The sequence below is a fragment of the Brassica napus genome, unplaced genomic scaffold (assembly GCF_020379485.1).
Source record: "Brassica napus cultivar Da-Ae unplaced genomic scaffold, Da-Ae ScsIHWf_228;HRSCAF=393, whole genome shotgun sequence".
Classification (NCBI taxonomy): Eukaryota; Viridiplantae; Streptophyta; class Magnoliopsida; order Brassicales; family Brassicaceae; genus Brassica; species Brassica napus.
The window spans coordinates 55,823-79,872 of NW_026015678.1; the positions used below are offsets into that span (position 1 = coordinate 55,823).

General features: G+C 38.9%; 3 protein-coding genes and 1 non-coding gene across 5 annotated transcripts; all 4 read right to left on the reverse strand.

Annotated features, from left to right (window-relative positions):
- Positions 1-2,036: 2,036 nt before the first annotated feature.
- Positions 2,037-2,143, reverse strand: LOC125600529. The gene has a single exon (XR_007333833.1). It is a non-coding gene; the product is annotated as a small nucleolar RNA R71 (small nucleolar RNA).
- Positions 2,144-7,540: 5,397 nt separating this feature from the next.
- On the reverse strand, positions 7,541-15,597 carry LOC125600506 (protein NAP1). Of its 2 annotated transcripts, XM_048773183.1 has the most exons (23): positions 15,489-15,597; positions 14,775-15,217; positions 14,605-14,679; positions 14,236-14,316; positions 13,940-14,020; positions 13,757-13,839; positions 13,577-13,661; positions 13,283-13,408; positions 13,033-13,140; positions 12,704-12,748; positions 12,476-12,618; positions 12,178-12,310; positions 11,879-11,989; positions 11,695-11,773; positions 11,332-11,525; positions 10,960-11,105; positions 10,779-10,860; positions 10,587-10,697; positions 10,075-10,200; positions 9,846-9,991; positions 9,653-9,749; positions 8,245-9,461; positions 7,541-8,179 (listed from the first exon to the last, which is right to left on the reverse strand). In XM_048773183.1, the coding sequence occupies exons 2-23, from the start codon at positions 15,186-15,188 to the stop codon at positions 7,663-7,665; spliced, it is 4,200 nt and encodes a 1,399-aa protein (XP_048629140.1). In that variant the 5' UTR covers positions 15,189-15,217; positions 15,489-15,597; the 3' UTR covers positions 7,541-7,662. The 2 variants fall into 2 exon arrangements, with proteins under 2 accessions (XP_048629140.1, XP_048629141.1); XM_048773184.1 differs by lacking the exons at positions 14,775-15,217; positions 15,489-15,597 and having other exon boundaries at positions 13,940-14,030; positions 14,605-14,685.
- A 1,437-nt stretch (positions 15,598-17,034) lies between these two features.
- On the reverse strand, positions 17,035-18,438 carry LOC125600521 (glycine cleavage system H protein 2, mitochondrial). The gene is made up of 3 exons (XM_048773205.1): positions 18,190-18,438; positions 17,524-17,786; positions 17,035-17,372 (listed from the first exon to the last, which is right to left on the reverse strand). The coding sequence occupies exons 1-3, from the start codon at positions 18,266-18,268 to the stop codon at positions 17,244-17,246; spliced, it is 471 nt and encodes a 156-aa protein (XP_048629162.1). The 5' UTR covers positions 18,269-18,438; the 3' UTR covers positions 17,035-17,243.
- On the reverse strand, positions 18,439-21,801 carry LOC125600520 (pentatricopeptide repeat-containing protein At2g35130-like). The gene is made up of 8 exons (XM_048773204.1): positions 21,684-21,801; positions 21,270-21,457; positions 20,961-21,193; positions 20,620-20,869; positions 20,248-20,396; positions 19,968-20,173; positions 19,753-19,877; positions 18,439-19,132 (listed from the first exon to the last, which is right to left on the reverse strand). Coding segments are annotated over exons 1-8 (1,776 nt in total). The 5' UTR covers positions 21,686-21,801; the 3' UTR covers positions 18,439-18,509.
- Positions 21,802-24,050: the final 2,249 nt, after the last annotated feature.

Here is a 24,050-nt window from a genome sequence, read left to right on the forward strand (position 1 = left end):
CATGTCTAGGTTGCATTTTGCATGCATATGTCTCTATCAGGTATTTGAGTACCACATGGAGTTTCTGGAGACATTTGGGTGCATTTGGAGCTCAAAAGGAGGTGATTAGAGTGATCTTTGGACGAGCACTGCCGGAGCGACCTCTCGGAGCGACGGCATGAGGTCGCTGTGCACCACATCCCGGAGCGACTCATCCAGAGCGACTGCACAAGGTCGCTCGCGTTTTCACGTCTGGAAACACACATTTACACCTCGGAGCGACCTTCCAGAGCGACGTGCTGAAGTCGCTCCCGAAGCTCAGAGCGACCATACCAGAGCGACAGGGAGAAGTCGCTCGCGTTTTCATCACCCGGAGACGCGAGAACGAGCCCGGAGCGACCTCTCGCAGCGACACAGCGAGGTCGCTCCCGAAGCCTGGAGCGACTTGTCGGAGCGACGGGCTGAGGTCGCTCCGTGTTTTGTTTCTGCTCGAACTTGTGATTTCTCAAGGGCATTTTGGTCATTTCATTATGCACGTTTTTATTTTCTAAACCTATGTTTTATTACTCTGTAAGCCATTGGAGGCGAGATAATCTCTTTTCTAGAGGAGAACTAGTAAAAAACCTTTTTTGATTCAGATTTCATTGCTTTCATCTTGTGTTCTTGTTGATTTCTTATCTATTTCTCTACATGGTTAATCTAGAATCCAATATGGGTTTAAGAGGAATCATGGAGATTAGTGAGTAATCATCTTTTGAATTCATGGGTTAGGGAGATTAAGGGTGATTAGGTTAGTTCTAGGTTGTTTTAGTGTAGATCATTCTTGTTCCTTGCTAGTAGAGTATTCATAATGCATCTTCTGAGTTGGCCACTCAAAAGTTGATCAATAGGCATTTCCCACCCAAAAGGTGTTTGATGAAATGCCTGAGACAACTCTCCTAGGCTTTTAGTATACTTTGCCAAAGACATTTGTTGTTAAAGGTGCTAAGATAGCTAATAGACTTGTTAGTAATGATTGCTTTCATATTATTCAACCAAAGACATTTGATGTTTGAGATATGTTAGCAAATGAGCATTCATCTAGACATAGAGCTTGCTTAGAATTGTGTCTAGGCTTAAGGTTGATAGTTTGATTGATCATTTGCCATCCTTAGTTCGATACTTGATCACCCAAGGTCTAATCCCTATGCCCATGAGTTCTCTTTTCCCTTAGTCAAGAAAGTATCATTCTGTTATTGCTTTTTAGATTTAGTAGTAGTTTAAAACCCATCTAAATCATTGGTTGCACTTAGATTAAGTGAGTACTTGCATTCTCAGTGCTTTGATATCCCTCAGAACTGGTTCGACAATCTTCTATACTACAACATTTGTCTTAGGAGCCTTGAAAACTCCTAACATCAAATTGGCGCCGTTGCCAAATTCTGAGTAGATTTGAACATTGAGATTTAGTCACTTGCTTGAGACTAAGTCATTTTTATTTTCTTTTGTTACTGATTCTTCTTCACCTCCCTTTAATCTACAGGTGTATGAACTTGAGGAGCAGGGGTCCATCAAACCTAGTTCCAATAGCTGCAGACATCAGAGCTTTAGAGAGAGAGTGTGCTAGAAATAGAAGAGAAGAAGAGCAACAGGCTCACTTGCAGAGATTGAGTACTGATATGGGAGACATACCTCAAAACCAACAGCGAGCAGCTCGACCCATTGGCACTTACGACCGCCCCAACATTCATGGTCATAGATTGGGAATCCGAGCACCCGCTGTGGCAGCCAACAACTTTGAGATCAAATCAGGACTCCTCAACGTGATCGAGAACAACAAGTATCATGGCTTGGCTCTAGAGGATCCATTTGATCACTTGGACAGGTTCGACAGCTACTGTGGGTTGTCAAAAACCAATGGTGTGTCCGAAGATGCCTTAAAGCTCAAGCTATTCCCTTTCTCTTTGGGGGATAAGGCACGTCAGTGGGAGAAGTCTCTACCCAGTGACTCCATCACTACTTGGGATGACTGCAAGAAAGCATTCTTGGAGAAGTTCTTCTCTACTTCAAGAACTGCTAAGCTGAGAAACGAGATTTCCAGCTTTCAACAGAAGAACTTGGAAGGCTTCAGTGAAGCCTGGGAGAGATTCAAGGGCTACCAAGCTCAATGCCCACACCATGGCTTTTCTAAGGAGAGCTTGCTGAGCACATTCTACCGTGGTGCTCTTCCTAAGTACAGAGCCAGACTGGATACAGCTAGCAATGGGTTCTTCTTGGGGAGAACTGAGGAGATGCAGAAGAGCTGGTTGACAACATGGTAAAGAGTGATGCAGTCTACAGTGGAGACCACGACAGAGGCAGTAGAACAGATGATAAGCAGACGAGGAAAGAGATCAAAGCTTTGGAAGACAAGATCGACCTACTCATTGCTGAAAAAGCAACCCAAGAGCAGCTGAAGTTTGTTGGTAACTCCAAGCAGGAAGATCCACTTGCTGTCAATGAGGTTGAGGGTTTGGAAGGTCAAGAGGAGTTGTGTTTCATCAACAACAATGGTAGCTGGTACAAAAAGGAGCCCAACTTTCAGTACAACAACTACCAACAGAAATCCTATCCAAACAACCAACAGAGTGGCTATCCGCCAAGAAACAACCAGCAAGGCAGCTATCAGCCTCAGCAAAACCCCTCGTCTGGTTCTTCTGCTCCTCAAGAGAGCAGCACTGATACCTTACTGAAGCAAATCTTGGAGTCTCAGACTAGAAGTGAGAAGCAAGTTGGTTATGAGTTGAAGAACCTTCATTCCAAGATTGATGGGAGCTACAATGAGCTCAACAACAAATTCTCACACCTTGCTTCTACAGTCAAGAATTTAGAGAATCAGTTTGCTTCCATGAACACTCACCAGAATCGCCAGCAAGGATCTCTACCTGGAAAATCTGACCAAAATCCCAAGGAGGCCAAAGCTATCACCCTTAGGAGTGGTAAGCAGTTACCTCCTAGAACCCTCACCAAGGATGCTGAGAAACTAGGTGAGGGGGTTGCCATCAACATAGATGATGAAGTGGTGATTGTTGATGAGAAGATCAATGACGAGATCTTGGAGAAGATAGTGGAAGCCAAAGGTAAAGGAAAGGTTGGAGAAGAGAAGAAGACAGTAAAGGATGGTGAAGTTGTTACTCCAGCAAGTGAAAGTTCTTTTGTTCCTCCTCCCTATGAACCCAAACTTCCATTCCCTGGTAGATTCAAGAAGCAGCTGCTAGAGAAGTACAAGGCTCTGTTTGAGAAGCAAATGAGTGAAGCTCAGGTTGCAATGCCCATCATCGATGCTTTCATGTTGATTCCTCAATACAACAAGTTCCTGAAAGATGTTGTAGCTGCAAAGAAGAAGGAGATGGAAGGCATGATGATTCTTACCCATGAGTGCAATGCCATCATCCAGAGGCTTGATGTTCCAGAGAAATTAGAGGATCCAGGAAGCTTCACACTACCTTGTGCTCTTGGACCTATGGTATTTGAGAAAAGTCTCTGCGATTTGGGAGCTAGTGTCAGCTTGATGCCTTTGTCTGTTGCAAAGAAGCTTGGATTCACTCAGTACAAGAAGTGTAGACTCTCTCTGGTGTTAGCTGATCGTTCAGTGAAGTACCCTGTGGGCATCTTAGAGGACCTCCCTGTGAAGATTGGAAGGTATGAGATACCTACAGATTTTGTGGTGCTTGAGATGGGTGAGGAGGCTCAAGACCCATTGATTCTAGGAAGGCCATTCTTAGCTACAGCAGGAGCTATTGTTAATGTGAAGGAAGGCACGATTGATCTCCATTTGGGTAAAGAGAACATCCTCCACTTTGACATCAAGGAGAAAATGAGGAAACCAACTGTGTTCGGGCAAGCCTTCTACATTGAAGAGATGGCCACTCCTGCTGATGAGCACCTTGAAGAGTTACCACCTGAGGACGACGAGGAGGGAGCATCTCCCTCTACTCATTCCCTATAGAAGGTAAACCACCACACTCCCTTGTATATACCATTTCATTTTTGCATATTAGTCTTCTTTTCGGTATCTCTCTCTACTTGACAACACAGAGACTGTGTAACTCAAGTTTGGGGGAGGTACCAAGTATTTGATCATGTTTGCTTTGATGTTTTCATTGAGTCATGCATTGCATACCTATTTGCATAAAAAAAAAAAAAAAAAAAATCATTTAGTTTGCATCATTTGCATTTTTAGGAGAGTCTAGAGCATATAGGTTGCATTCACTTGCATTGGGAGCAATGATTTTAAATGCCTTGTAAAGAACACTACGTTGCACCTTGAGTAGCTTTGCACCTCTCAAAAACTTGTATGTTTCGAGCCTTGAAAACTCTTCCTGAAACTTGTTGATTGCTGAAACTCAGTCTTTGAAGCCAACTACAACCTTATTAGAAATGAATGAACTTAATGCTTCTTGCTTAGGGTCCCTTGTGTACTGAGTCATGGCTATACACACTGGAGTTGTCACATCTTTTATGCCAATCTTTTTGACAAACTCTAGTGGTAGACCACTCCCAAAACCTTTCCTTCCTTTTAAGCTTTCATTGTTTGATGAGTGAGGCCTTCTTCGGAAAGTCTTACATGCGCATAATGTTGAGAGTATCGGGAACGACAATGCTTGATCTTCATTTTTGCTAGATTGGACACTCTTTTGTCTAGCTATAGGTGGGAGGGTGAGTGTTGTGATCATGATTTGGGAGAAATGAAAAATAAAAAGGATAGACTCTTTGTGCTTAAGTGAATTGATTTTCTGGGATAAGTAGAGAACCTCTAGCTCTAGTTTTGAAAAGTCTTGGCCCCCAACCTAAAAAAAAAAAAAATATATAATAAAAAAAAAAAAAAAAGAAATCGAAAAAAAAAAAAGAAAGAAAAGGGGGCTAGCAAAGTTGTTAGGAGCTAAGAAATGTTTTGAGGTTGTAGAAAAATCCCTTGTAGATTTCAAAAAGAAAGAGTTAAAGTTCTTAAGATCTTTTGGTGAGAGATGTGAGTTGGGTTTGACATTTGGGAATGATTGTGTAATGGTATGTTTGGGAAAAGGGTAGAACAATGGAGATTGAGCATTGTATGCATGAGTTGATCCCTTTCTTAGATATATTATGTGCAATGTCAAGGCTACTTGTTTCGAGAGTAAACCACTTTAAAGATCATATGTTTTGAACCTCTTGAATCACTTGAATAAAAGCCTTCCCTTACCCAACCAAATGACTTGGACCAACTGACCATTTGCAAGAATTCACCTGATGTTTTGTGCTTAATGAATGTGAGAGTTGGTTGATTTGAATGTGTGGATGCTTGATGATGAGTGTAAGAACAAAAAGAGTTAAGATAGGCCTAGAGAAGCTAGAGTGTAATAAGAGAGTGTGCTAGTTGTGTTTCTTTTGGCTATGTGCTCCCACCTTCAACCTCTCTCCCTATGAGTTCTAGAAAGTTCACTTGAGGACAAGTAAAAGAACAAGTTTGGGGGAGTTGATATCTTGCATATTTACATTGTTTTATCCATTATTCATGTGCATTTTCATCATATAGATTAGGATTTAGCCATGTCTAGGTTGCATTTTGCATACATATGTCTCTATCAGGTATTTGAGTACCACATGGAGTTTCTGGAGACATTTGGGTGCATTTGGAGCTCAAAAGGAGGTGATTAGAGTGATCTTTGGACGAGCACTGCCGGAGCGACCTCTCGGAGCGACGGCATGAGGTCGCTGTGCACCACATCCCGGAGCGACTCATCTAGAGCGACTGCACAAGGTCGCTCGCGTTTTCATGTCTGGAGACACACATTTACACCTCGGAGCGACCTTCCAGAGCGACGTGCTGAAGTCGCTCCCGAAGCTCAGAGCGACCATACCAGAGCGACAGGGAGAAGTCGCTAGCGTTTTCATCACCCGGAGACGCGAGAACGAGCCCGGAGCGACCTCTCGCAGCGACACAGCGAGGTCGCTCCCGAAGCCTGGAGCGACTTGTCGGAGCGACGGGCTGAGGTCGCTCCGTGTTTTGTTTCTGCTCGAACTTGTGATTTCTCAAGGGCATTTTGGTCATTTCATTATGCACGTTTTTATTTTCTAAACCTATGTTTTATTACTCTGTAAGCCATTGGAGGCAGATAATCTCTTTTCTAGGAGAACTAGTAAAAAACCTTTTTTGATTCAGATTTCATTGCTTTCATCTTGTGTTCTTGTTGATTTCTTATCTATTTCTCTACATGGTTAATCTAGAATCCAATATGGGTTTAAGAGGAATCATGGAGATTAGTGAGTAATCATCTTTTGAATTCATGGGTTAGGGAGATTAAGGGTGATTAGGTTAGTTCTAGGTTGTTTTAGTGTAGATCATTCTTGTTCCTTGCTAGTAGAGTATTCATAATGCATCTTCTGAGTTGGCCACTCAAAAGTTGATCAATAGGCATTTCCCACCCAAAAGGTGTTTGATGAAATGCCTGAGACAACTCTCCTAGGCTTTTAGTATACTTTGCCAAAGACATTTGTTGTTAAAGGTGCTAAGATAGCTAATAGACTTGTTAGTAATGATTGCTTTCATATTATTCAACCAAAGACATTTGATGTTTGAGATATGTTAGTAAATGAGCATTCATCTAGACATAGAGCTTGCTTAGAATTGTGTCTAGGCTTAAGGTTGATAGTTTGATTGATCATTTGCCATCCTTAGTTCGATACTTGATCACCCAAGGTCTAATCCCTATGCCCATGAGTTCTCTTTTCCCTTAGTCAAGAAAGTATCATTCTGTTATTGCTTTTTAGATTTAGTAGTAGTTTAAAACCCATCTAAATCATTGGTTGCACTTAGATTAAGTGAGTACTTGCATTCTCAGTGCTTTGATATCCCTCAGAACTGGTTCGACAATCTTCTATACTACAACATTTGTCTTAGGAGCCTTGAAAACTCCTAACATCAATCATATATCACAGGAGTTACAGCTTATCACCCGTGATATATGACTATGAAATTTTTTAGGCATGTGCACAAAACCAGTACACGCTTCCATAAACACTATTCACTAATCAGTATTAATTTTAGACATGTGCACAAAACCAAAAAATCTATGAAAAAACCAGACCTGAAAATTTGAATTAGTATCTACAATAAATATTCCGCACCTAAAATATCTAAATCTAAATAGAAATTAGTTACTTGGAAGCCTTCTTGTTTATTGGTTTTACCAAAAGTTTATTAATATTTTTATACTAGCTAGAATTATCGACTGTAGTATCATCTACGTTTGTAAAAAGAGAAATCAAAATTAGTTGAACCCAAAACGAAAACGGATTTGAAATAAATTTTAGAAAAAATGATAAAATATACAATAATCCGAAATATTATTAACCTAATCCGATCCAAACGATGGGCTAAGAGGCTGAATCCGGATAACCAAAATTCTGATTAGATAACCTCACATGAAAGCCTAATTAGTTTAACTTATAGCAACTTGGTTGATTAAATGTGAAAATGATTGTTAATATATGTAAATAACAGATTGATGGAAATGACCAAGAACATAAGATATGCATAATTGTTTTTGCGAATAACAAGTCCAAATGATCCAAAACATAATAAGCACAACAATTAACAAGTGTTGCCAATGATTTGTACAAATCTGATCTCTCTACATAATTGTATTTTTCTTTTTCATTTAGTAGAATGTGGCAGTGTTCTTTTACTTAGTTATGCTGTTTATAAGAGATGGGACCAGATCTAGATACAGCAAACCTTGGAAGTGGACTAGGACCTGTACTGTTTGATCCTGACCCTCCTTTATGGCTCGTGCTGTAATCTAACGGTCCAGAACGACGAGAACTACCCCTTTGTTTGCTCTTGTTTTCATTGTTCCTAGAGGTTCCAGTCTCAGGTTCGTTGTAGTGTTCCTGACTGTAGACTGAGGATGACGAGCCTTTGAAGTACCCTGAATCCGCACCTGCAGCCGTGCTACTGCCGCTACCACTACCACGGGGAGTGGTCGCGTTTTTCATGGAGGGAGAAGCGTGGATTAGCGATACAGATGGGGAATGGTGTGGGGATGCTGTTGCCAGCGGCGTGGACGGTGTGTTGGAGTAGTATTGAGTGTAGATTGACCTGAGGATTGTGTACGGAACGTGTGATTCAAGGGAGCTTCTTGGCAGGAACGGTGAGCTCTCACAGAGTTGATCTAGGAAGATAAGCTTAGCCACAAGATGAGATCTGCAGAACAAAGAAGATGGTCTATGATGATGCAAACAAAAATGTAAGAAACAGATTCCTTTTACCTGTTTGCTTCGTTCCATGAATCTAGCACGATCGACGCAGCGAATTTAACAAAGAGTAGCATTGAAGATTTGATGCTTGCTTCAGCAGTTACACGAGGTTGAAACTCTGAGTCTAGATTTTCACTAGACTGGTGACCATTGGAGAGGGACTGATGCTGCTGCTGGTATTCACGTTGTAACCTCACATACTCACTTCCTGCAATAACGGCGCTTATACACCGAGCCAAGCAATGTATGTTGTTGCTGAATCCGCCAGTCTCGATGTTGAAGCCAGTAGTGTTCCAGGCGTTTGAGCTCATGAAGGAGGCGAAAAAGTAAGGTAACAAACTCCATGAGTTGTCATTTGCACCTCCAACTTCTTCTAGGATTAATCTAACCCATTCAGAGTCATGATCCACAGATACACCATTGCCATTTGCCACGCCTCTGATCCTTCTGATCTCTTTCTTCTCAGGTACTTCTTCCGGTATGTGCTCAACGATGCCAGAGATCATCGAGTGAATCAAGGATGCATTGTCTTCAAGAACAGCTCCAGAAGCTTCGGCTAGGAGCTCATCGAAAGCCAACGCTTCACCAGCTTCAATACAAAACCCTATCACAGTATCCAAATCCACTATCTGCCTGATAGATGCATCTCTCTCCCCTCTATCACCAGAATGCATACTTGCAGCAGCTGCTTCAATCAATTCCCTGTTCGACCTCAGAGATGTTTCTATGCAGTTTACAAGGGCAGCTGTATGTACTTTCATCATCTTATCCAACCGGTCTACTCCATAGCCTCCAAATATACGAACAAACGCCTGTAGTTCCTTGAGGTCGGTGACCGACTCTGCAAAATACCCACCAACTGGTCTAGCGCTTTTGAAGTATTTGTGCCTCGGAGCAAAGAGGATTCCTGCGCCAGACACGTCTTTGATGATATTGTCCATGTACCAGTTGCACACAACTTCGACGGCGGATCCAGTGTTTTGCTGTTGTTCAGCAGGTTTTTCGAACGTATGCAAAGAAGAAACAGGCCCTGAAAACGCTTCTGTGAGTAAAATTTCTCGGATGCCTTGGGTTAGGTCCATGCTAACGTGCTGCTCTGCCAAATGGACTATGCTCATATGCCGCCTTATAAGAGACTCCAACACAGAAGGCCGTTGAAGATCATTATCAGTTTGTAGTGCAGTGATAAATCTTCTCTTGAAATTCGCGAGGATGCATTCTCTCATGTACTGCAAATATCGAAACAGCAGGATCCAGTCAAAAAGCTTAACAAGACCAGACGATGACAGAGAATTCATCGGCTCTTTCCATGAGATAATCTTCTTAATTTACGGATTTCGAATAGGATAATTCAACCATTCATGTGTTTTCTTTCTATAGATAGATCCTTGAGTTGATATATAGAAGATTGAAAGTTCACCTCTCTTAGGACGAATACGTGATTTATAACACAAATAGGCTCCATGTCGTTCAAAATTGAACACAGATTAGTTAACCTTTGGATTGCAGCTTCCAACCTGCCATCACAAAGAGATATTTAAGATAACAGCATACAAGAGGCAGTGGTTTCATGAAAGAGAAAAAAAAACTTCAGGCTAGACTCGGGCGCTCACATTTTGATAGACTTATTATTCTCAGGATAGCTCTCATGGCCGGGTAAAGTGAAACCGCCTCCGCCTACAACCCTGGGGGATTTCATTGAAGGAGCAGAAATTCTAGATGCATTATTCAGATACGCTGCAGCTTGTTCTGGAAGAAGCTGTGAAAGCTCATCGTATCAGTTTGAGGACAGTAGTCAAATAGAAGATTTCTTTCGTTATACTATTGAGTTTGGTTAGAGACCTGTGATTCCAGAGCGCCAAACCCGCCTTCTGAATCAAGAATATTTATTAGTCCCTCCAGACCGCCCATTATTGATTCAATAAGAGACTCAACGTAAAGCACTGCGTCTCGCCCAAATTTGGTAACCTGTGGAGAAAGACAAGAAAAGCTTTTCGTTTAGTAGATGTTGTCACTGATATAGGAAAAATGGACATACAATGAGAATTCGTGATTCACCAAAAGAGAACATGTATATTGCTTGTTTTAACAACAGAGGTGATATGCTAAGAAAGAGATGTGAAATCCAATAGTAGCTAATGGAACATCAAACCGTCAACAACTTGAGCTGCCATGGAACATATGCAAACACGATAACTAAGTCAATTTAATTTTACAATCACTTCATTATTTATTGGCATACTAAGAGTGATATGGTGCTCAGTTGCTCACTGGGTGGTCGTTACACTACTTGAATGCATGCAAGAATCTCATGATCCAGACATGTACAGCGGTAGAGTGAAATATAGATTTACCTCCTCAGGAATTATTAGCGAAGCACACTCTGGGAAGCTACTAGCCACACTAAGCCATGCACAACAATGCTGGGGACGCCCTTCTGGTCCAAACATTGTATTTCTGAAAACCTTTAACAACAGTCGAATGTCAGATTATGCATAAGATGACACGGGAAAATAATGGACAATGAACAACAACAACAAGTATACAGTTGTAAGGTGTTGATGGTAGAAATATAGTTTCTTCAGACTTCCATGCTTTGATAATTGAGACTCTATCTCGTCAACACATCTGCATTGAGTAGACAAAAAAAATTTCAGGATCTTAGCTTTGCTGTTTTCCTTGCTAGAAGATAATCAAATAGTGGTCATATAAGGACGAGAACAGTACCTGGACCAGTTATAAGCTGCATTTCCTTCAGATAGCAAGCCCTCCTTCCCTGTAGAGACAGTGGCTTTTTCGAGATGTCTGATGTTTATCGATGATCGAGAAGAAGTCACAATCATCAAAATGGACAACCAATCTTTTCGGAATTCCTATACAACAAGAGGTGTGGAGCATTACGAAAACAGATTGATGAGTAAACAATATAACCTTGTTGGAACCAAGTTACCATAATATTTGGAAGACATAGCAAATGGGAAATATCTGGAACTGGAACATGAATGAATCTACCGTCTATGGTGTTTTGATTATCATTAAAAGAAAATGCAACTATATGTCATATGAATTAAAATAAGTGGATCTAGTTTAGCATCTTACAGATAGATCGCATGTGATTGCAGAAACATTTTCTCCCTGCGTTTTGGGTATAGTTTCTAGATGCTGCACAATACGCTGGAAAAGGCCTTTCAAGGTTGGATCAAGGTCCAGAGCTACGATTCCAGGAGTGCCCATCAAGTAACGAATCCTTCCAGCAGATGAAGAAAGGTATGATAGTGCATAACCTCGGGCAGCTGCATTTCAATAACCAAAGACCATTGAAATCACCATATTTTGAACACCAGTACTGATCAAAGGGCTCTTATCAAGGTTTTAATGAGTCCCAATGGGTCCAATACCAGCGTCTCAAACCCATCTAATGACAACCAATGTCCGAGGATGTGATATCTCAAATTAACAAACCTGCGATGTACTTGCGTACTAAACAACAAAGACGGTCCATTCCGTCAAGCAGGAAGCCAATGGTTGGATCATTTGGATCCTAAGAAATAATGAATAACAAATGAGTCATCATAACAAATTTGAGTTCACTGAAAGTCAAAGTTACAATGTTGAGCGACTTTGAACGTTCATGCAATCAACTTACTATGTCAACTGGTATCACTCGAGCAGCTTTGGATCTTGATGATGCAATACCAGCGTGTTGAAAATACCAGAGAACCTCAGATTGGGCCAAAGCCAATGCAGAGAATACCATCTAAGAAAGGGAAGTAAATAAATTAATAATTAAGGAATTCAGGGAAGGAAAGAACGCTTATGAGTATACCACTAGATAGGAAGACTGTTAAGTACAACCAATCAGTGACAGACGCTAAACCTTTATCCCGTATATGCAACGGCCTAAACCTAGGTTACAAGCAAAAGAAACTCAAACATCCAGCTAACCTGAATGTTTGGAGCCAACAAACTTGGTTGATCTGTGAAAAATAAAACCATCCGCCCTATTTCCTGCTTCAGCAATATTCTTCTTTCTCGGTGTATGGTATCACATAATTGCAAGGCTTGGTCATGCACCTCACTGAAAGCAGCGACCAGAACAATAATTAAATTGTATAATCAAGAGCTAATATTCTTGAAATCACAGCCTTGGAGGAAAAACGACAATTCTCCAGTATCATATGAAGATTATGAAGTTAGATGTGGCTCATAAAGCCATAAAACTGGAGCTAGAGTATGGAGTTACCTAATCATCTTCTCAACTTGCTTTGCTACACTATATTCTAGATCAGCTTCCTTTTGTTTAGTCCGACCAGACTTTGCCATCTTCTTTGATTCCAACACACGAGGTAAAACATACAACTGGTAGTCCTCATGCAACATGATGTACTGCATGGTTAGATTAACATAGTCAGCTAATGAAAACCAATCTAAGCCAAAACTCTTTGTCGCAGACAATTTGATATCAACTTACCTCATCCCGGAATAAAGTCACAACTAAGTTTTCCTTTAGCACAACCTGAAATCCAACAGGGCGGTAAACATTTATTAAAGACAGCATAAACAGGCAATCTGTAAATATAACTGGAAGCTTTTTGTACTCCATAGCTAGTAATCTTTAAATAAATTAACAATCGACATGAAAGGACATAAATTCACACAGCTAGTCCAAAAACAACCAATTTCGAAAACAGCAGAGAGAGGCAGATAATTTCTGATTTGTGTTCAACCCTCGTGAAAGATAACTGTGTGCTTCTTTATCAAGATCTCAATCAAGAACCAAAGGAAGAAAAAGATTTGTACCAGGGCGATATCAATGCTAGTAACACGAAGAAGCTCGTCAGGGCAAACGAGATATCCAAGTAGCACCCATTCTCGGTACGAAGTAACATTTGCAAGGTCCTGCGCTCTCTGTAGGAAGCAACAATGTAAAAATATGCAGTTACTAACATTATACACAAGAAAACTGTTAACGGGAAATACTTATAGCATCCTACTAATTCAGAGAATCTTTAGTCTTAATGTTGATAAGTATCTAGGCGTTCAGACGTACCATGGGATGAGCAGAATTTGTAAGTATGTCTGGGAATCGAGGATGATATGGGCTTAAAAATCCCTCATTTCTCAACTTCCTCGTGTCAGCAGATAGAAAAATACTGGGTCCTACGGCCTCCAGGACCTAAGAAAATGGGTAACATTGTTAGTGCTGATGTATCAATTCCAGTATTAGCTCATAGTATACCCGTTCATTTTTAATTTGGTTATAGCAGGTGCAGTCTCAAATCTTACAATCCAGTGAAATCCTAATAAGCCAGATAACCAAATCAAACAAAGACGAAATATTAACCTCTCCAATCCTCGGACTGACAAAATTCAAATCCTCTTGTAAGCCTTTCAATGGCGGATCATAAGAATCTATGAATTGCACCAAGCTGGATGAAAGACGAAGAGTATTAGTTCATGATAATTGGCCTATTGATTATATGTAAATTAACGAATGACACTACAAGGAAAAAATAATTCATACCGGTGATAAAAGTCACAGTCTCGATCATTTCTTGATAACGAATGCAGAAGATTGTAGACTTGCAGCAACATTTTTCTAGGAATCTACTTTGATAGAATAAACATTCTTAGAGATTGGTAACAAAAGAAGCGTATGTCTTAACTGAAATTTATGTTAATCAATCCAAATAAGCTTTCAGCATACCTTCTCAGCGAAAAGATTGACTCGGACAAATGCACAAAAGAGATCCATGAATGCATGCAGTATAAGCGAGTTCTGATGAGGCTGCAAAACACTGAACTAAGTTATGAGCTAATCATGAATAGTAAAGAGACAAAAATTATATCCTCATCCCCACAGACAAAATTTTGACAAGTAGAAATATAACTTAACATGTCGAAGTTTTTCATACTCCACCCAAGATATGAGTTCAAAGTAGAATTCAAAATTTCAACCAAAAGCAAGTAAATGCTTTACGCAGATGAGGGACGTTGACTCACCAGCAAAGTAATCACAGTGCTGCTTAGGTCTAATATAAGCCGTAGTGCCTGTTCGCGAAATGCCATCAAGTCGAGCAGCAGCTGAGAAAGAAAAAATGGGTGACGTGAGGAAAATGAAGACAACCCTACTGAAATAGAAGGCTAACAAATACCACTCTTATACAATTTACAGGCGAAAACCATATCTTAGGTATCATATATGCGTGAACATATATATACAAAGCTAGTCCTTTATGAGGAGGAAAGAAATGAATAGAGCAAACTTTTAGAAGCTTGACTATAGAGCATGTCGAGATGCTTCACTATCTTCAAGAACAATATGAGTACAACAGAACATTGACCACAACAACATATCACATAGATAGGTACCTGTATCCATGGCTCTAAGCTCTGTAAGTGAAGTTCAGCACCATCTTGCAAGCTATCCAGCGAAAACTTATCAATCTGCATAAATATTGCAAAAAAAACACATTTCTTATTACCATCACAGCAACAAAAGCACACACTAAGCCTAATACGAAAACGAACTCATAACTTACACGTTCGAGTTGTGATTTGGTAAAATTCTCAGGGAACTTCTTCGAGAGCAATGTGCAAATCCGCGGATGATTAGGAAACACACCCGCTTTCCAAAACGCCTCAGAGAATACATGACCAACAGGATCTGGGTACTCCAAGATTTGGTTCAGTCTATACATTTTAGCCATGAGTCCCTCCGCAACCTCGATCATTTGAACTACCCACTGTATGTTCAAAGCCTTGGTGGAGGCAGCAGAGCTCTGAACATGTCCATCAGAAGTCGTGTGCTTGGAGCTTCGAGACGACACTGATGAAGCCATTTCAGGTCCCAAGTACTCAGTCCACCTTGAAGGACCCTCCCATTCCCTGGATCTCACTGAAGTGGGAGACGCTGATTCATCTTGAGATGGATAGTATTGACGGGAATTCGCCATGAATGATCAAACCCCAGTAAAAGAGAGTCCTGCAAGTAAGGGGAAACTCAATTTCAGAATCAACATTACACGATTGCATTCCTGAGAATCGTGACTCGAGGATTGTATGTTAAACCCAGTGATTGTGATTCTCAACAACACCTCGTCAGCTAATTGGAGTGAAGTTCTATAGGATACGATCTTAAACAAGTTTACGAAGCTAGGAATCGCGATTGATTATTACTCCATTGATGTCTTCTCGAGGAGCTAGGTATAACAAAGACCCAGGTCAAGCAAGAGTCTCGTGAATAGTGAAGTTACCTGAGGAAGGAAGCTCCGATGTGGGAAAGTCAAGTAGGAGAATTGCTCGGAGGTGAGTGTTAGAGTTCAGATCTGAGTTTCTTCAATCTTCTCCGGAGGAGACGAAGACGGTGAAGAAGAGGAGAGAGCGAGCAGAAGGACAAAACCGTCTATTATTTTAATAGAATTATTTATTTGTTTTTTTATTTTGAAATTTAAATTCTGTTAAAAAGAAAATATACAAATGCTCTTGTTGGGTGGTTGAGATATAAATAAGTTTCCCAAGTTTTGACGAAGATGAGGAGGATAAGTCCATTAACTAATTTACTACTCTTTAACTTCTTTTTTTATAACTTTTATACAGGAAGTAAGTTAAATTCAAAGATCAAAGGTGATTTTGATGGCAACAAATGCCACTTGTGATTATCATTACCTCTACTACAAAGCTGCTTTTAGGTGTACTAATTGTCAATTATTTTGAAATTACTGTGTGAAACTACTGTATGATTCAATTGATCATTTATGTTTCTGACTTTTTGATTATGTCATCGTGGCGATTTGCGAATTTTAGCAGCTCGGCTCCTTTTTCAAATTAACTGTCCTGATTTAAACAAGCATTCCATCTGTTGACAAAAAAACATTCCATCTTTTCAATATTAGAATTGATTTAAAGATAATTCGTTTGTTTATATACAATCTCTTTTTTCAAGTCTACACATAGTAGCTTATGAAGCTCCAGTGGTTGAATGATTCAACATATGGATTTAGAGATTAGAGTTCTTATCTTTCCCACTTTAGGTAGTAAGGTAAATCATAATATACCTGTGGTAAAAAAATACCCACCCTCCAGCTCTCTCCAGCTCTTCTTCATGAATCATGATTCCGAGATATATTATTAGTGGAAGACATGACAAAGAACAAATGATAAGATAAATTAAAATAAAAGAAATACTTAAAATTCGATATGAAGCAAGAAAGTACTGTATTTGTATATTAGTGCTAATAATAATAATAATTATTAGGGTTGACAAGGCAAGAATCTTGTATTACAAGGTACATCTCCGTAGCTTTGTCGGCCAATTTTGAGTGCTTGGCTTCCACAATAAGCAACAATCATTCCCAAATCTTTTCCTCACTGTGCGTGCACAGTATCATTACACCACACAAGATTTTGTTTCCTTTCACAGTTAAAACTTGCAACTTTTGAGGTTTATTCCTGAACCAAACAAGAACAAGAAAACAGTTCCATGCGGTTGGTATGATTGATATATTTCTACCTAATTCGTGTGATAAATCTTCCATTATATTCTTCTTTGCGGGTCCGAATCTTGTATCAACACTTCTTGAGAGATATAAATTATGTATCTTAGTATATATTATTGCCTATGGATCCTTCTTCATATGAGCCATTCGTCCCTTGATATTAATAGCATTTATCAGCCGGATCGGTCGCTCAAGACCTTTGGTCTCTACTCATGTTAGAAACCTTTTCAAGAATCAATTCTATCACTTAAAGATCCCAGATGCAGAGATTGGAAAGAAAAAAACAACATAAAAGGCCAAATGAGAAACAAATATGTGTTAACTCCATGAAAGATCAAATCAAATTGTAAATGCCAAAAGCTTATTATTCTCTACCATTATTATTCAAAACAATACTTAAAAAGAGAAGCAAAGATCCAAATCTTCGGAATTATCTCGATTCATCCATCTACATATATCGAAATTTTGTGTAACACAATCCTTGTTGCAGTGGAAGCTTCCCGAAGAAAAAGATCAGTGCTTGGCGTCCTCTTCTTCACAGAACTTAGAGTACTTGTCTGAATCCATCAGCTTCTCCACCTCGCCTGCATCACTCAGCTCCACCTTTATGATCCATCCTTCTTCATATGGGCTCGTGTTCACCTGTCAGTTCAAACAAAATCATATCAGCAACATAAGCAACATGTTAGTCGATGAATCAAATCTATATTGGTTGCTAGTGAACCAAGATTCTCAAAGTTTTATCACGGTTTAAAACACAGAAGCAATTCTATTACTTTAAACGAGGACTCACCAATCCAGGGGACTCTGTCAGCACCTCATTGACTTCGACCACCTTACCAGAGACTGGAGAGTTGATATCACTAGTTGCTTTCACACTTTCAACTGCTCCGAAGCTCTCACCTTGTGACACCGAACGTCCCAAATCAGGAAGCTCAACATAGACCACATCACCCAAGTGGTCCTGCGCGTGATCCGTTATACCAAACGTCGCTTTATTCCCATCAATCTTCACCCATTCATGTGAATCAGCATACTTCAAATCCTTCAATACCACTATACAAACACAACAGAACAAAAGAGAGTTTTGGATCCAACATCCCAACAACAGAATCAAACAACAAAGACCATGAAGATTTCTTTCAGGCAAACACATTAGTTTCTTCAATTCAAAACGTGAGAAACTGCAAACAACATGAACATCACACAACAACCCAAGTGTCTGAACACATTTAATACTCATTATTAACAGAGCCTCGAGTAATCAAATGCAAACTTATGTGATTTGATACGAACAAATACAAACACAAAGCCTCCGACTTTCTCTTATAATCCGATCAGATATCAACAACAACCAAAAACCCATCATTTCTATAAGTAACAATCTCAGATTCGATTATCACAGAGAGAGAAACCAAACATCAAACAAAGAGAAACGAATCAGGAAACTGAGATTCACCGGAAGCAAACCCTCGTTGGGCAACGGAGATCCTTAGATGAGAAGCAACCCTAGAAGCCCACAATAACCTAGCAGCCATCTTTTTCGTAGCGATCGAGAAAACGCCGACACAACACCAGAGATAGATATAGAGAGTGCACTCACCGAACAGCTTATCAATACGACAAAAGGGTTTGGTGGGTTTGCTTTTTTAGTTATAAAAACCAAACCTTTATTCATATAAATATCACTTTCTGAATGATTATGCGATTATGACATTGGACCATATATTATAACATAAATAATGTACATCACTACTGTTCATAAAGATCCAAACTTTATCAAGTAGACACAGTTAAGGACTTAGCCACTAGCTGCTTTGGGGCAAGAGAACTCACAGACACATTCTTATGCATCGTCCTAATCACTTCAGTAACCTGTTCCACTTGCTCCTCACTAGCACACGCCTTAAGAAGCACCTTAGCTGTTCCTCCATCAGGCACACAACCCGAATCAATCATCTCCTCAAATATCTCCAAACACTTCACATACAGCTTCTTCCTCGAGTAACCACCCATCCTCGAGGTCCACGTCACAACGTCTGGTCTCAGCTTCCTCTCCTTGACCTCCTCGAAAAGCTCCTCGACTCTCTCCAAGTACCCGGCTTTGCCGTAGACGTTGATCAAGATGTTGTACGTGCTTATATCCGCGGCGCAAGGACCCTTCTCCATCTCGGCTAGAGTCTTTTCCATCTTGGTGAATTGTCCTAACCGGCCGTATAAGTTGAGCATGCTGTTTAGTACGAACGTGTCTGGTTCTACTCCGTTTTGGCTCATCTCTTTCACGATGGCTTCGCATTTTGTCACGTCTCTGGCTCTGGAGTAGGCTGAGAGAAGCAGCATGTGGGATTTCATCGTTGGTGATATGCCGAGTTTCTTCATTTGTTCAAACACAGCTTCTGCATCTGGTTTTCAAACACACACAGTTGTATCAACATTTTTGATATAAACAGAAACCGGAATCCGGACCTTAACCGGAACAGAAAACCAATCCGATCCAATCCAAACCGTCAAAATGGGATTTAAGAACTAGGTTCTTTCGCGTTCTGTGTACAATCTGAACTGAACCAAAATCCAAATTAAGAACCGAAATTATCCGAAATTTTAGTTAAATATGTTAAAAATTGTATATATCTTTAGGTAATTTAGATTTTTAAAGTGTTTTAAAGATTTTTGTAATTTTTTATCTGTTATCTCGCATATTTTTAGAAAATTTAGATACTTCATCTAGTTTTTAATTAGTTTTTTTTTGAATCATTTATATATTTTGAGTTTTTTGATCAAATAATTAAGTTTTTTTTAACAAGAAAGATTGTGGGCGATTTGATTCAAACACGGATGGAACTAAACCGAACCCGACCCAAAAAAATTAGTGAAATTCGAATGAAACTTATGAGCACAGTGTACCAAAAACCCAAAAATTCGAATATACTGAACCAAATCTGAATGGGACACTGAACTCCCATGCCTTATCAAAACAGAGAATGTATGCAATGCTGACTCCTAATGTTTTACTGTGTGTTACCTGAGTGAAGACCTGCTCTACCATAAGCATCGACCATGATATTGTAGGATGCTCTGTCTGGTTCACATCCCATATGTTGCATTAAAGAAAAAATCTCAGCAGCACCATAAGGATAACCTGCACGACTGTCTCATGATTTTGAGGATGTTACATTTAAGTTTCTTATGATTTTCTTGGGAGGGTAATATACTAATATAAGGTTAATAACTAATCACCTGTATGCTTCCATGAGAGCGTTATAGACATATACATCAGGCTCAAGCCCATCTTCTTGCAGCTGCTCAAAAACTTCCTCAGCTTTCTGGCAAAGACCTTCTCTAGCGAATGCGTTCACTAGCGCTGTGTATGTGCAGATGTTCGGTTTACACTGGTGACTTCTCATTTCACAAAACAGTTTCCAAGACATGTATGATTTACTTGCCTGACAATAAAACCCAATGAACATGAACATGACATCTCCCAAAAAAAAACACTATGTTCATATGAAAGCTAAACCTTTCCGTATAAATTTATCATCAAGTTGTAAGTTTCAGTGGTTGGTTTGCATCGTTCCCGCTTCATCCTCTGGAAAACAACGATTGCTTCTTCAGTGTTTCCTTTCCTCTTTGTTAATCCTTCAATGTATGCATTGTATACAATAGCACCTACACAACAACACAACATCTTTGTCTCTAATCTCTCAAGTCAAGTTGAACATTTTTTTTTTTGAATTGAATTGAATGTTAAATTTAATTCAAAGAGAAAAGACCTTTTTACAAACAAGTGTTACCCTCTAAGAATTTGTATAAAAGGTCTAAACATGCCTAGACTTCAAAAAGAGATTCAAATAAAAACTTCTATCTCTTTATGAAGGTGCAGAAACCATACTTGGAGTGACATGATGCTTTTGCATCTCGATTAAAACAGCTTCAGATTTCTCTATAAGCCCGGCCAAACAGTAAGCCTTTACAAGAAGAGCGTATGTGTCTTCCGTAGGCACGCAGCGGGACTCAAGAAGCTGTACATAGAGTAACTCTGCCTCCTTGTACCTGAGCTTCTGTCCGTAAGCATCTATAAGCAAATTGAAGCAGATCACATCAGGCTGAAAGGAGCTCCTCCTTAATATCCACTCACACACCTAACACAAGAACGTTAGCTTTAGCCATTAAAGACACGTGTCAACATTCAGATGTACAGACAAAACTGAAACTGCTCCAAGAAAAGCTAACCAGAACAATGGGATCCCATTTCTTGTTCAGCCGGAGCTGCACAGCGACATTGATCAGATCATCCCATGAGGCATGTGTAGAAGGAAGAGTTCCAAGGACATCAGCTACTTTCTCAGGATCAATTTCTCTTTGAATGAAGCTCAGAATCTTCTGAGCAATAGGACTCAGAACAGGAAAAATCCCATCTACAAAACCGGATCCATACTTCCATCCTCTCCCTCTCAAAGAGCCACCTTACATTGAAAAAGACAAAACATTCAAATCTTATAGAGCATCATAAGGAACTGTCTTGATGATGTGGAGCCTTACATCGTCTCCTGGAGAGTTTCTTCTTGTTGAATCTTTTTAACTTCCCGCGTTCATCTATGACAAACCCCTCCTTTCTACAGCTTTTCACAACCCCACCACCATTGAAATGCGTCACTCCAAACCTCAAATATCTCTGGAAGCTACTGGTGTCAGTGAAAAGGCAATTCAAAGCGTTTCCAGCTACCAACCTGCCATTCAAAAGTCCAGTTGAGAGCTTTGTTTACTTTCTTTATAACCCCCCAAGTCTCAAAATGTGCTAAAGAAACCCATAACAACACCCAATAATTGATTACACTCATCTTTCTAAACCGGGAAACCAAACACTCAGAGGGATGTAGGGAACTTCAAAGTAGATAAGATTAACCGACACAATCTCAGAAACCAGCGTGAGAGAGAGTGAGAGTGGGTTCTTACATGACCAGAGAGATGTGGTGAGCTTTGGAACAGTGCTGTTGTATATATATTGATATATACTCTTCTCCTTCTTGAGTTGTTGTTCATGGAGGATAATATGTCGCAAGGATGAGAGTATCCGTTAAGTAGAGGCTCAGGACTCGTAAAGGTTTTCACTTTCATCTTCATTTTGTCGTCTTGCTTTTCTTATTTGGAAAAAGAAATACAGTTTTTTTCACGCTATAGTTTTTGAGATGTCTAAATAAAAGTCATTTTCTTCCAGGAACAAATCAATTATATCAAGATCTTAGTTTTTAAAATAAAATATAGAAACTTTTCAAATATTAAAATTAAGTCATTTTAAACATAATTTTTTTAAAAAAATTGATAGAAGAATGAAAACTAACGATTTTTTGAAGTGTCTTATATATTAAAAGAGAAGTCACAACTTTGACTCATGTGTGATTTTTTTAAAAATAGACTTAATAGACCTATTACTAGAAAATCATGTTACATTTAATTTCTAATATTATCATTATTATAGATCTAAATAACTCACTTTCTAGATTATAGGAACTAAATAATATGTCTACTACATTATAGGAACTAAATAATTATCAATCTTTTTCTAGCAAAAAAAAAACGTGATCTGGAAACAACCAATTCAATAAAAAAATATACGATAAAATTATTATATTTTAAAAATATACGATAAAATTATATTAATATATACCAAAGTAGAATTGAAAACAAAATGTTTATATAAAAATAAATGAAAATAAAAATCCGCGCGGTTGCGCGGGTCGAGATCTAGTTATATGTTAAGATATCCTCAGTTGTGTTATTTAAATTAATTGCTTTAGAAAAATCTAATTTAGAATATTTTTGTTTGTCATCTATTGCATTAATATTAGTACCCCTTCTGTTTTTTTAAAGAGTGTCATTTTAGATTTTTTTCTTGTTACATAAAAGATGTCGTTTTAGATTTTCAATAAAGCTTTTACTTACTTTTGATTGAATATTAATTGTAAAATGCATTGATCTAATAAATAAATTTATTTATCTCAAATACTTAGTCAATTAAAAAACATAAATACATTTCAATCATTTTCTTAATACGTGTGAAAAATGTATAAATGACACTTATAATAGAACGGAGAGAGTATTAATTATTAAACGTCATTTTACACAAAACTGGTAAAGGTTTATAACCTTTCCAGATTCAATAGCCACTTTGAATACTTTTAAATACTGAAAAAATATTATGAATTTTTGAAACTACTTCCACTTAAAAACAAATTTGTTAAAAGAGTCTATTAATTTTTTTTTGAAAACGCAAAAGAGTCAATTAATTAATCACATGTTTTTAGTGTCAATTAAAGTCAAATTGCAGCTAACAGTCTACAGAAGAATTGACAGATATGTCACTCTTATGATATGTTCCTGTGTTATTTGGTAGATTGAAAGTTGCTTTTGGTACCAAAAGTTTAAGAACTTGTGTGATATTTTCTTATACGAGTATTCTTTATAATTATGTCTTAATATATTAATATTTGAGTTATCATTCACTATTTTTATTTTTCGGTAAACAATATTTTATATTTATTTCTATGATATCCAGTTATTTATTTATTTTTAAATTTTAACAAAAAAAATCCGAAGGGTCATAAAAAAAGAAGCTTTTGGGCCAACACGCAACAACAGGCTACGAAGATTTTGTTAATGCAATATCCGGAATATTTATAAATAGCCGAAAGAAAACAGAGCGACCCCCCATACCGTAAACAGAACTCTCTCTCTCTCGATATTTGCGTTACTTTTCATATCGCCTCCTCGCTCCGATTCTCTCCCCCTCTCGCCGCTTGGTTCCCCCTCTCTTCCGGCGACACTCCCCCCCCCAAAAAGTATAAAAACCCTAGCCGCGATTTCTCATCGTCTTACTTTCGATTTTTGATTCCAATCGACTCGTTTATGGTTGTTTTTGCATGTTTGTTGTTGTTTCCTTTTTTTTTTTTAGGAAAACTCGAAGCGGTGATTTCTCTCACAATCCAGGTCTTAAATCTTCACCGCCATTGCTAACATTGCTTCGATTCTCTCTCTAATCATTTTCGTCGCGTCATCGTTCGTAGAGCTTGATTGTTTGATTTTGTGTGAATGTTCGTTACGTAACTAACTATATCGTCTTCTCTTTTAGTGTTTGTTTTATTCGCTTAACCGTTTTAGCACTTTGGCCATCGATTCTCAATCTGTATTAGCTCTCTACATGGAGGAGCATTAGTCCTCTAGTGTTATTGTTTAGTTTTACTGCTAAAGCATCTTCGTATCTGCGTGATTGTTTTGATTAACAGTGATAAGCTTGAGAGAGAGAGAGAGAGAGTTAGGTGAGAA

Coding starts and splice junctions, on each gene's coding strand:
- LOC125600506 (XM_048773183.1), bottom strand. CDS start 15,188: ATGGCGAATTCCCGTCAATACTATCCATCTCAAGATGAATCAGCGTCT. Junction 13,409..13,576: donor TCAGTCCGAGGATTGGAGAG/GTTAATATTTCG, acceptor CCATTTTCTTAG/GTCCTGGAGGCCGTAGGACC. Junction 13,141..13,282: donor CAAATTCTGCTCATCCCATG/GTACGTCTGAAC, acceptor TGCTTCCTACAG/AGAGCGCAGGACCTTGCAAA.
- LOC125600521 (XM_048773205.1), bottom strand. CDS start 18,268: ATGGCTGCTAGGTTATTGTGGGCTTCTAGGGTTGCTTCTCATCTAAGG. Junction 17,787..18,189: donor CCAACGAGGGTTTGCTTCCG/GTGAATCTCAGT, acceptor GTGTTTGTATAG/TGGTATTGAAGGATTTGAAG. Junction 17,373..17,523: donor TGACAGAGTCCCCTGGATTG/GTGAGTCCTCGT, acceptor TTGAACTGACAG/GTGAACACGAGCCCATATGA.
- LOC125600520 (XM_048773204.1), bottom strand. Junction 21,194..21,269: donor GAAACTCTCCAGGAGACGAT/GTAAGGCTCCAC, acceptor TTTCAATGTAAG/GTGGCTCTTTGAGAGGGAGA. Junction 20,397..20,619: donor AAAGCATCATGTCACTCCAA/GTATGGTTTCTG, acceptor GTTGTTGTGTAG/GTGCTATTGTATACAATGCA.